A 12869-nucleotide genomic window follows, 5' to 3' on the forward strand; every position below is an offset into this window, starting at 1 on the left:
ATAACCCTACCTCCACCTCCAGAGAAGGATATAAGAGAAGCTCCAGCCCCGGAAGGCCTTCCCAGCACCAAGCGGGCCCCGGAGGCAGATCTGTAAGTGGCACACACTGCAGGGCCTGCGTTCTCATTAAGAACCCAGAAGTGGCTGGGCCCTCTCCACTGTCCCCTTCCTGCCTTCCTTCTGACTATTGACATTGGGTTCTGTCTGGAAACTAGACTGCACGTTTTCTTCATCTTTGTGTTTTCCCTCTCACCTCCTCTTCCTCTCACCAGCCACAGCACCTAGCGCAGGGCTTAGCCCAGACTGGACACCCGACAATAATTTGTCAAAACGACCCGTTAATTTAGCAATACATGAGATAATGAACGAGAAAGCCCATTATAAACTGAGTTTTGTTTCTGAGACAGGTAAAATGTATTTTTGTAGAATGTCTCCATGGCCATATTTAGGCGAAGCTTTTGTCACTTGTTACACACACACAGCACAGGCTGGGCAAGAGAGTCCAATGTCCTGCATGCCAGCCCTATACCGAATGTGACCCCTGCCACAACCTTTTGTGACAAATGCAAAAATGACATCCTCCAGTGCTTGTGCATAGGAACTGTGCCTCCCTAACACCACACAGGTGAGCATTTATGGTCTGTGAGGTAAGGCTTTATAGACTCTGGCACCATCTTCCCAGCCTGTGACTGAAGGCAACAAGTAAGTCAGAATAAAATGCAAACTCCTTGCTGTGGACCCAAATGCCCCCCGTCATCAAGTCCCTGTCTCTGTCTCCAAGCTCACCTCAAACCTCCCTCCCACTTGCTTGGACAGCCATGCACAGACCTTCCTTCTGCTCCTCCAACAGGGCTCTGATGGTACTCTTCTCTCTGCCGTCTGCCTGTCTGCCTCAGAGCTCATCCCTCCTCCACAAGGACTCCCCGTCACCAGGCTCACACAGATCCGGGCTCATTAGTCATTGTCTCAGCAACCATCTGTCTCTTTCACAATGCTTATCGCCATGTATGCAACTCCTGCTGCTGCCTGGCTGTTTCCCGTGACCCTTGCAGGCAGCAGGCAGATCTCCCTCCCTGACTGGGGCATCCCATGGCTGGACACACAGCCAGGGATTATAAACTAATCATTGAACAAAGCAAAAGTTATGATCACAAATGGTTTTAAAACAATATCAATACTACTACACACCTACTAGAATGGCCAAAATCCAGAACACTGACAACATCAAATATTGACAAGAATGTGGAGCAGTGAGAACTCTCATTCATTGCCGAGGGGAATGCACAAAGGTATAGCCATGTTGGAAGACAGTTTGGCAGTTTTTTACAAAACTAAACATACTCTTACCATATGATCCAGCAACTTCGTTCCTTGTTATTTACACAAAGGAGTTGACAACTTACGTCCCCACAAAAACCTGCACGTGGATATTTATAGAAGCTTCAATTATAATTGTCAAAACTTTGGAGCAACCAAGTTGTCCTTCAGTAGGTACATGGATAAACTGTGGTCCATCCAGACAGTGGAATATTATTCAGCACTAAAGAGAAATGAACTATCAGTTCATAGAGGAATCTTAAAGGCATATTACTAAATGAAAGAAGCCGGTCTGAAAAGGTTACATACTATATGATTCCAAATATATGATATTCTGGAAAAGGCCAAACTGTGGAAACAGTAAAAAGATCAGTGGTTGCCAGGAGTTGAGGGGGAGGACGAATTGGTGGAGCACAGAGGATTTTTAGGGCAGTGAAACTACTCTGTATGATACTGTAATGGTGGATACATGTCATTATACATTTGGCCAAACCTATTGACTGTACAGCACCAAGAGTGAACCCTAATGTAAACTATAGGTTTTGGGTGATTATAATGTTCATTGGCTGTAATTTATACAAGCACAGGGGCAGTGGTTATATGGGAAATCTCTATACCATCCCCTCAGTTTTGCTGTGAACCTAAAACTACTCTCAAAAAAATTAAGTCCCCCCCTAAAAAAAACCCTCAGTCGTGATATGAGATAGGAAAACTTTAAAAACACACTGAGTTAAACTCTTCCCCCTATAAGACCATCAAAGTTTAACAAAAACCAGTTTGCTATCATACTGTGTTGACGAGTACATAGGGGAACATTCTCTCAAACATTCCCGGTGGAGGTGTTAATTGTTCTAATCTGGTGGGAGGTGGGTGGGCAATTTTGAAATATATATCAAAACCACAAATGCACATAGCCTTTGACCAGGCAATTCCACTTCTAGGAATTTAGCCAACAAATATACTTGCTTGCACTTCTGCAAAATGTTATGGGCAAGGCTGTTACGCATTGCAATATTGGTTGTAATAGCAAAAGATTGCAAACAACTTAAAAGTCCACCAAATGATCATCTAGCTCGTTGGATACAGTTGTGGAACAGGAAACAGAAGAGTGTACACCGTTAGTGTATATGATGGTTAATTTTATGTGTCAACTTGACTGGGCCACGGGATGCCCAGACAGCTGGTTAAACAATATTTCTGGGTGTTTCTGGAAGAGATTAGAACTTGAATTTGTGGACTGAGTTAAGCAGATGGCTCTCTCCAATGTGGGTGGGTATCGTCCAATCTGTTGAGGGCCTAAGTAGAGCAAAAAGGCGGGGGAAGGTTGGGTTAACTCTGCCTGACCCTGCGTGAGCTGAGATATGGCTCTTCCCCTGCCCTCGCTCCTCCTGGTTCTCAGGCCTTCAGATCTGGACTGGTATCTCCACCATTGGCTCTCCAGCTAGGTCTCAAGCCTTGGAACTACATCGCTGGCCTTCGTGGGCCTACAGCTTACAGACGGCAGATGGTGGGACTTCTCAGCCTCCATAATCACATGAGCCAATACCTTACAATAAATCTCTTCCAAGAGAGAGCTATATGTCCTATTGCTTCTGTTTCTCTGGAGAACCCTAAGTGCGAAAGAGGCAGAAGGAAATACAAGAAACTATTAACAACCGCTATCTATTGGTGAGAAAGAGAGAAAGAGATGGCTGGGGAAAGGAAGAGAGAGAGAGACTTCACTGAATAGCCTTTTAAATTGTGTGATCTATTCAAACGTAAATAAATCACGTGTTATCTGCTTAAAAAGTTAAAAATTCCAAAATCTTACTGAAAAGCTTAACAGAAAAACAAGTAAAATACCATTTTAATTTATATTCTTATCTCCGTTTTATAACTGGAACAACTAAGCAAAGATAAATAAATTGCCCAGAAGAAAACAGAGCGAGGCCTCCACTCCCACACCAGCACTCACCGTGCTCCATCCCAGCCTCCTTGGAGATGCTCTTAGGACTTCCTTGGTCCTAAGGAATTGAGGGCTCAGTGAATAGGAAGCATAAGGAAAGTGTCCTTACATATTTTCAACACCCATCACGTCTAGGTTGATATGGTAAATTGGATGGTCCTGCCAGGGAGCACCCAGCCTGAAAATCAGCTCCAGCTGCCATTTCACACGAGCCCACAGAGATTCAGGGAGACTGAGGCTGAGTGCCCCCCACCAAACCCCCAAGTGAGGAGATGACTTGGCTGAGTTTCCAGGCTCAACACCTCCAAATGCAGTAGAACTGGACTCTCAGCACATTTGGAGAGAAGAACCAAGTGCATCAACACTCAGTGCTCCAGACCAGTGTGACTCATGGGCTAGAAAACTAAATAGACTTGATGTAGATTGAGGGCTTTCTCATCGCAAGGTGGTACCTTTGGGTGACTTACGGAGCTTCTTAGAGTCTCACAGAGACTCACAAACAGTCTCAGTTTGTTTGGCTCTAGAGCTGGAATGATGATACCAATCTTGCAAAGTTGTGAGAAAGATTAGAGATGATAAATGTAAAGAACCCGGAATAGTCCATGCTCATTAGTGAGAAATTAATAAACAGTGACCCAAGGGAACAGCACAAACACCATCAGCTGTCCAAAAACCATGTGTCATTGCCTCTGAAGTCCAGTCACTCCCCTCCACCCCGCCGACTCCAGAACTCTGGAGTAAGACAGTTTGAGTCATGAATCCCAGGCTGTGCGCTGAGATTGGCCAGTCACCGTGTGACTTTAGGCAAATCTCTGCTCTGTGCTCAGTTCCTTAATCTGCAAAATAAGATAATAATAATGACTACCTCATTGATGAGGCACTTAGAACCAAATCTCGCACATAGTCAGCGTTCTATTAAGTATTAGCCATCATCATTATTTATTTATTTCTTAGTTTAAACCATTGCTAAATGTCAGTTTGGTCCTGATTTTAACAGTCTGGCACCGAGCTGGGGGTCAGAGTGGAGCTCTGTACTCCCTGTAAAGCTTTTCATAGAGATTTGCACTCACAAAAGCTGTGGTCTCGATTTTCCTGGTTCTACCCTTGGCTTGGATTCATTTGCTTAACAGCCACTGAGAGCTTTAAAAGTTTACTGAATAGAAACCGAAACGAACCCAAATTAAACTAAACAAATACAATAATCCGTTTGCCCTAGAAAAGCTCAATTTCTTAAATCCTCTGCAGTTTCTTTTTGGGATATTCCTTTCCTTGCAGAGTTGGATAAAAATGTTCCTAGCTCCCTGCCATTGACTCATTCCAGAAACATTATTGAGCCCCCACCGGGTGTCAGACCCCAAACCAGGTCCTGGAGAGAGAAACACACCTAATATCAGTCCCCACTTCTAAGGAGCTCTCACTGGGGATCGAAGCAAGGCAGGTGGAGGATGAAATGCGATATGAGAAGAATGGTGTGTTGTCCCGTATGCAAGTGAGATAAATAAGTGACAAAATAAAAACCACTTTTGATTTAAAGTATGTTCATGTGCTGCTGGAACCACCAAACACTGCTGCTGAAGAACCAAGAAATACACTGTAACACACACACAAACCTTTCAAGTGTAGAATTAGAAGACATCGTCAAAATTTCAGCATGTAGCTTTCCAAAAACTATAGACTTCATAAGGCGAGAATTTAAATAAACTTCATCATAACAACAATATTAATAGTACCATTTTGTATTTTTACTTTTTTTCTATTCAAAGAAATTTCCTCCATCTCCGTTCTTTATGTTCCTAGTATGATCATGTGGTGGAATGGAAGACTAGTCCTTATCTCTAAATTTTGTAGATAAAGAGGAGATAAAATCATAAAGACTGAGGTTTGCCCTAGGTTGTTCAAAAGGTAAAAAGTGCGAGCAAAAGCATCTGATTCTGCCATGCAGACATCAGACAAGGTCAAAGGCCTCGGAATTCAGGTTGGCATAAGTTACCGTAAGAGACAATTGCTTTTGGTAATGAGTAACCCAAAAAGACAAGAAACTGAACCTAAAGGGGCAGAATAGGAAGCCAGAAGGTGTTACAAAAGGTCTCCGTAAAGCAAATTAAGACAACAAAATACCCTTTGCCAGTTAGCAAATTAGTACACTTTTTCTAAAAAAAAAAAAAAAATGGTACAACTGAATGCTGGTGGAAGTGTGGGAAAATGGTATTCATACGGTGCTGGAGGCAGTGTGAGTTGTTAGCTCTTTCCTAGGTTAATTTAGCAGCAGGATCAAGAGCTTCAAAAATGCTCATGCCATTTGACCCCACAATTCCTCTTCTGGGAATTTATCCCAAGGAAATAATCAGGAAGAGAAGCAAAGGCTTTGCTACACGGATGTTGCTTTTGGTAACGTTAATAATAGAAAAGAAAACAATCAAATATCTACCAACATGATTTAGTAAATTATCTGTGTAATACAATTTAAAAAGCTTGTGTAGGGGCCAGCCCGGTGACATAGCGGTTAAGCTCGCACACTCTGCTTCAGCGGCCCCAGGGTTGGCAGGTTCGGATCCCGGGCACGCAGCGACGCACCGCTTGTCAGGCCATGTTGTGGCAGCATCCCATATAAAGTGGAGGAAGATGGGCACGGATGTTAGCCCAGGGCCAGTCTTCCTCAGCAAAAAGAAGAGGATTGGCATCGGATGTTAGCTCAGGGCTAATCTTTCTCACAAAATAAAGAAAGCTTTTGTAGAAAGAAATTCATTAGCATGGCACGATGCTCACAATATATTGCTCAAAGCAGGTAATAAAACAGCAAGGGCAGTGCAAGTATGTTTTTTCAACAAGTAAATGTGTTCAGAGAAAAATATACCCACCAAAATGTTAACAGTGCTTATCTCACAGTGTTAGGTTTTTGTTTTTCGTCTTTTTTACTTATCTTTATGTACTGTTTTAAATTTTATTTTTGACAGTGAGCATGTGCTGTTTGTGTCCTTTCTCTTTTTTTTCGTGAGGAAGATCGACCCTGAGCTAACATCCATGCCAATCTTCCTCTATTTTGTATGTGGGACGCTGCCACAGCGTGGCTTGATAAGTGGTCTGTAGGTCGGTGCCTGGGATCTGAACCCGCGAACCCCAGGCCACCGAAGCAGAGCGTGTGAACTTAACCACTACGCCACTCGGCTGGCCCCTCTGTGTGTACATTTTTAAAGGAGATATTTTAGAAGTGGATCTTAGCCATTCCTTGACCATGCTTGTCAAGTTTTTCTCCTAAGTAAGCTAACGAGCACGTGCCCAAAAGGATTTGTGGGTTAAAAGATTAACACCTGCCTACTGAAATGAGAAAGGCCATAAGTATCTTTTTAAATTCATCATCACTACTAGAAAGACCAGATTCATCTCAAGAAGAGTTCCTCGCTCCTTCTGGGTAGCACTGTCTTCTTCCTTTTCCCATCGGATCCACACATCTACAGTGAACACAAACCACGCCCAGCCTCAAACACACACATGGTGGTCTCCAGTCGCCTGTGGGTGATACTGGGATTCCCCAAACCAGCTGGTCACTAGCCGCATTTCTTGAAACATCCTTCCCCACCATCCAGCTTTTCACACCCTCGTAGCCACAGTGCAAACTAGCATTTTGCCTAAGAGCGAGTAGCTTTAAGTTGAATTAAATTGAATGGTAAACCTCATTTTGTTCTCCTTTTTATTTTCTTATTTCCTTTCTTTAATCTTTCAGATTCTGTCCTATTTTCTTATTTCCCGCAACAACACTATTGATAGGAATTATGGAGGTCAAGGGTATCCAATAAGGAATACAGGACAATGTTCATCATCCCCTCTGAGAACACACGGTCTTCCTCATAGCTACAGGTGTAACATTTGCAAAGCTCTGAAAAAACATGCTCGTGCTTATAAGATTACATTTTAAGCCCATATTGAAGGAAGTATGTACAAGTCTTGCTAATACAATACATTATAACTTTAAATACAACAAATGCATGTCTGTTAATAATAATGCAATGCTTTCAATCAAACAATGGGCAAGATTATGGCTCTCTAAGACTGTAGAAACTTAACGGAAAGTGACAAAATAAGTCTTAATTCTTACATCAGGAGCAGCATTTTAAAAGGACTTTATTTATAATACCCTTCACTTAAACCTCACAATTTGCCAAAAGTCACATAACTATTTATGGCTTATTGGTAGTATATAGTTATGTATTTCCCATATATTTCATAATTAATCTTCCATAGAATAAAACATGCATAATCATAGGTGATCTTTTAATACGGCTCACGGACACATCTTAAGGTTAAATATACCTACAGAGCCACGTAACTCCAAGAAATCCTTAAAATCTTGTTTCAACAAACAGCATAACATTATCAGCTGTATCGGATTCCATTTCCCTCCTAACTACTTCATCATTGTATAAGTAAACAAAAAGAAAAGGAGGAAAAAATACAGAAACGAAAACCCAGAGTGCAATCAATCATCTTACCATCTCCTCTCCTCGTCACTGGGGCATTCGGGAATGCTGGCCTCCCGGGAGGTGGGCACTCTCAGGGAAGCCCGCAGGGTTTCTTTCCCCAAATGAAGCCAGCTGAGTTGATGCTGGTTATTAAAAACAAAAGCGCATTTTGAAGCCTGGATAGAGTTGTTAATTCCCTTTTTCTTTTTCCAAAAGAGCTTTGGGTCTGGTCCGTGCAGCACGAGTGTGACAACTCACATCTTGTCAGACGACCCCACTATGCCGAGGCGAAAAGAAAGGAGAAAGTGGGCTCTGGTGACGCCTGTGTCAGAGGCTGTTAGGACTTTAATCCTCAGCAGTGACACATGTAGCGAACAGGAAACTCAGAGCCAGGCAGACAGCCAGAATCATTCAGAAAACGTGCCAAACCCTTACGAAACACCAACGCTCTTCACCATTCACTTCTAACATTTCAGAAGGCTGCGTCTCTCTCCTTCTGTGATGTTGCGTTAAACCTAGACAAGGCTTGCCAACATGTCCAGCGTGTCGTAGGTTCCCATCATCCCAGTCTTAATAAGTCAAGGCCAGGACTGGAGTCTCGTACCCTCTCCCTCTTCTGCCGACCTCCCAATCCTTCTTATGACAATATCCACAGACATGAGCCCCAGCGATGCTGCAGGACCCTTAATTCAGTTATTTACAGGGTTCAGACCCAGAGCCTCTCGCGATGTGCCCACCACCCCTGCCGTGTGCCCTGGGAACACTGCAAGGCTCTCTTCTCAGCATCCTGGAGGTGAGGAGACCCGCTGATCACCCCTTGGCTCAGGACGATGCTCAGAGTGTGGCAGGGTGGGGAGGGAGCCGGGAGATGGAGGCTATAGCCGGAGCCTCCGGCTTCCACAAGTGGTGGCCTGGTCCATCCAGGAGAGGTGGTGCTGTTTGATTGCCTCTTTTATTTCTCTTCTTTGGCCCTTCCTGTGCCCTGCATTCAGATTCACGTTCCCAACATCGCACAGGGTCCAGCTTATCATAGTGCTACTCAAAAATCTGCAGCACAGGAGGAAAATGGCCAAGTCTCCTATTCTGGCATTCCAGGCCCTCCACCAGCAGACTTCAACACAGCTGTCTGCCCCCACTGCCCTTCATAAGAACCCTTTGTGCCAATCTGGATGGGCCACCCACTGACCCTAGAAGACACTGTTCAAAGCCTTGCATGCACATGTTTCGCAGCCATCATCTCTCCTTATCCTCTTGAATGTGGCGCCACACACACACACAACACTCCTTCCTCCTCTTTGCCCTGCTCCCCATACTTCTGGTCTTCACCGCTGTGCACTCAAGCATGCCCCCTACTGCATCCTGGGGTGATTCTCTGAACCCGTGTCTTCTCTCCATGATAACAGAGACAGCAAGGGTGGGCGCTTATTAGGTGTCAGGCGTTTTTCTGGGAAATTGAAATAGTTTAGATGATGTCCATTTCATAGATGAGGCAACTGAGACATGGAAAAAGTAAGTACTTTCTGCCAGATCCCTTAGCCAGGAGAGGTGGAGCCTGTGGTAAGCCCGGTCTGGTGCTGTTCCTCAAGCTCGCCTGGGATCAGTGCTATTTATTTGGTAACAGGGTAATTTCCTCACCCTTCTTGGTATCCTTTCCAGAGGGTGGCCCAGAACGCCTTCCCGTTCTAGGTAATTACCACGTAGCCGTGATTAATTGACGGACTAATGAGCTTTAATTGAGAAAACAAATGTTCCACTTCAGCCGTGGACATGGATTTCAACATTAAGATTGAGCAGAATGGTCTTGAGGTTTAAGGCGACATTCTTGCAGTGGTTTTGCTGACATTTTTAACCCATCTATAATGCGATGTTCAGGTCTAGGCCATCTGGTGAATCAACAGATTTCCAAAGACAGAACCTCACTGAAACAGCTGAGAAGACCCTCAAAAGTCGAGGGGAACTTTCCACCCTTCCCCCAGTGTGGAGTAGTCATGAGGCTTGGGGGACTAACTCCACCCCCAGCTCCAGGGTTGGCCCTGCTGGTCTGAGCCAGCCAGAATCATCCCACCCTTCCTTCCATCCAAAGAAGTCAAGGATGGGCACGCCCAGGGCAAAGCCAGGCAGCACATGGCGTCCTTCTGGCCATAGTGAGGCCTCAGGGGTGGTCCAGTCAGAGCAAGGCTCAGGGCTTCTGCTTGACAGTGGTGGGAAGCACCCCCTTCAAAAGGCTGCTGTTGGGCACCCTTCTTAAGACAAAGAGGGAAACGAGCCCCCCACACAAGGGGGGCTGGAGGGGGTTCCAGAGAACTACAGAGGAAATGCTAGGACCTGACCCAACCCACATACCTCTGAACTGTTCAGTGACAAGAGCCAACACATCTTTTTTGGCGTTCTTAAGCCGGGTCATTTGAGTTGGATTTTCAGTTACCTGCAACCCAAAGTGTCCTGACTAACACAGGCTCCCACAGCAGAGTCAGTGGCAGCTGGGGAGCCAGGGGATGGACATCCTTGGGGAAGGAGACTGACTCCCTTTCCCTCTGCACACACAGCTTGCCATATTTCTAATTCCTGCTCCTCCCTCTCCTCCTCCTCCCTCCATCCGTCCCCCTTCCTCTCTCCCCACTTTCCTCCCCCAGTTCTCCGCCTCAGTCTCTTCCCCCTGCTCCTCTCCTGCCTCCTCCTCCTTCTTCCTCCTCTTTCCTTTCTTCCCCCCTCCTCCCTGCTGTTTTCCTGCATTTTCTTTTGCCTCTTTTCTTCTTTCCTCCCAGAAAGAAAGAGAGAAAGCTAACAGGGAAGCTCTGAGTGGATGGGAAGAGGCCAGTGAGGAGAGAGGAGAAGCTACAGGCAGCAGTGGTTGGCAATTTTCAGACAAATGCCCATTCTTGGGCTCCTAGAAGGGCCCTCTATACTCTTGGAAACACACGAGCCATCCAGGGCTGCTGGGTGGGAGCGCCTCCCGCTGGAGGGTGGGTGATGTTTTGTTCAAGAGATGCGTCTGGCCTCCCAAGGGGTGCAAGACACTCTTCTAGACTCTTCGGAAGGAAAAAAAAGATCAGGAAGACCCAGCCCTTGGCTCCAAGAAGCCTACTATCCAGTAGATACTCAGGCTGTGGATGAGATGTTAATGGGCTTAACCCACTGTAAGGATTTGCCTCCCAAAATAGGAGTTTGTGACCCCAATTTTTCTCTAATCAGTTCAGCTTATTATCTGTACTGAAGCTCTAGTGGAGAGGAGAGATTGCACTTCAAGGAATTTTCTGACCCTCTTTTCCACTCCAGACAATTTCTTCTCCCTTCCTCCTCCCACTTCTCAGCGAGGAGAAAAATGTCAGGAATCTGCACTGTTTAGTTAACATGCCTCAACACACATGCACACGCACACGCACACACACACATACACATGCACATATGCACATACACGCTCTCTTGCTTGGGTTCTGTCAGTTGCTTAGTTCCCCCACACAGGGAAAACGAATAGTTATAGGTGACAACAAAAATTCAATAGAAGTTAATGGAAAATCCCCAAAACTCTGGGGTTCTTCATGAATGCTGGAGCATAGAACTCACTGAGCCAGGCCCAGAGCTTTTACTATAAAAACTATCAGAAGATGTCATTATGACCTGATTTTATCAGTAACATGGTCTTTGCAGAACTCCAGAACGTCTGTATACACTTAAGAGGTCAAAAATAACTCATGCATTTTCCTGGAATATTTTTATGGAAAAGTTTACACATTCAGAATTGATTTGCATTTAAGAATGTCGTTAATGTGGTTGTAATCCATGTGTTTCCTACATGTCACAATTGATGCGAAAAGAGAATATGAAGAAGCACAGACAACACGTGTATGCATGAGTGTGTGTGTGTGCATGTGTGTGCCCGCATGCAGGCATGTACATGCCTGGAATCTAACCTCAACTCTCCCTTCACGTGCTATGGGACTTTGAGACACGGTGGTCCAGCAATTTTGTAATTAAACAGACACTGATCTGGGCCCCAGGAGACTGCTTTAACTTCATCTATATGTCTTTGGGGAAATCATTTCACCTCTCTGGACTTCAGTTGCCACATCTGAAAAAAAAAAAAAAACACAGAGTATAGTCTAAATCCTTGCTACACAAAGTGTGGCCACAAGGCAGGAGCATCACCAGCGAGCATGTCAGAAATGCAGATTCTCAGGCCCCGCCCCAGACCTGCTGAATCAGAATCCGCATTTTAATAAGATTCCCCAGGTAACTCCTGTGCACATGAAAGTTTGAGGAGCACTGGTCGAAAAGATCTCTGAAGTGCCTTCCAGCGACACATTCTGTTAGTTTAACCTTTGTCCCTTTCAACTGGAAAAGTTAACACGCCATGTCCAATGGCTGCCTTGTAACCTTTGTGGTCAGGCCTTGGGAGAATCTGGCTTGGCACTTGCCTGCTGAGTTCACTCCTATTCCAGGCAATGACAATATAAACAAATCAGATCATCTCCATGACTCTCCCGGACCACTGAGCCCTATCGTGTCTTTTAGTTTCCTACCAAACCTCCTAGGAGAATGCCATTCCTTAATACTTCATACCTCCAGACAGCTTCCACATTTATGACTGGTTTTGAGGGATTTTGCAAGCACAGATTAGTGAGCAGGAAAGATTCTAGATGAATTATTACAGCGATAGTCTTTTTTTGTGTGTGAGGAAGATTAGCTCTGAGCTAACATCCATTGCCCACCCTCCACTTTTTGCTGAGGAAGATTAGCCCTGGGCTAACATCCGTGCCCATCTTCCTATACTTTGTATATGGGATGCCGCCACAGCATGGCTTGATAAGCGGTGCATGGGTCCATGCGCGGGATCCGAACCTGCGAACCCTGGGCCGCTGAAGCAGAGCACGCAAACTTAACCACTACGCCACTGGGCCAGCCCCACAGCAATAGTCTTTTAGCACTTAATGAAGCCATGATCGCTAATAGAAAGCATGAATTGACTAAGAATAGCCAAGTCTGGTGAAGTTCACTCAATCTTCTGTTTGATGGGGTTATAGATGGGAAGATTAGGCAGAATACTGTGAACTTAACGAATCGGTAGTTGATGAAAGCATTTGCAAACCTCTTTTTTATGAGCAAGATGAAGAATGCAATTAGTAGAGTTAGATATTTTCATAAACACCCAT

At 44.9% G+C, this 12869-nt stretch overlaps 1 protein-coding gene across 3 annotated transcripts in view; it reads right to left on the reverse strand.

Moving 5' to 3' along the window:
- The window catches only part of IL1R1 (interleukin 1 receptor type 1), an 87189-nt gene that overhangs the window by 70931 nt on the left and 3389 nt on the right, over positions 1-12869 (reverse strand). For 2 of the 3 annotated variants that reach the window (XM_058534391.1, XM_058534392.1), the window contains exon 2: positions 11619-11788. Coding sequence is in view for 1 of the 3 variants with exons in the window: in XM_058534390.1 (XP_058390373.1) it covers positions 7750-7752 (3 nt within the window). In the remaining 2 variants the exon portion in view is untranslated. Of the gene's footprint in view, positions 1-7749; positions 9607-11618; positions 11789-12869 lie in introns of those variants that run through there. The other variant, XM_058534390.1, reaches the window with a different exon arrangement.

The sequence above is a fragment of the Diceros bicornis genome, chromosome 40, assembly GCF_020826845.1.
Source record: "Diceros bicornis minor isolate mBicDic1 chromosome 40, mDicBic1.mat.cur, whole genome shotgun sequence".
Taxonomy (NCBI): Eukaryota; Metazoa; Chordata; class Mammalia; order Perissodactyla; family Rhinocerotidae; genus Diceros; species Diceros bicornis.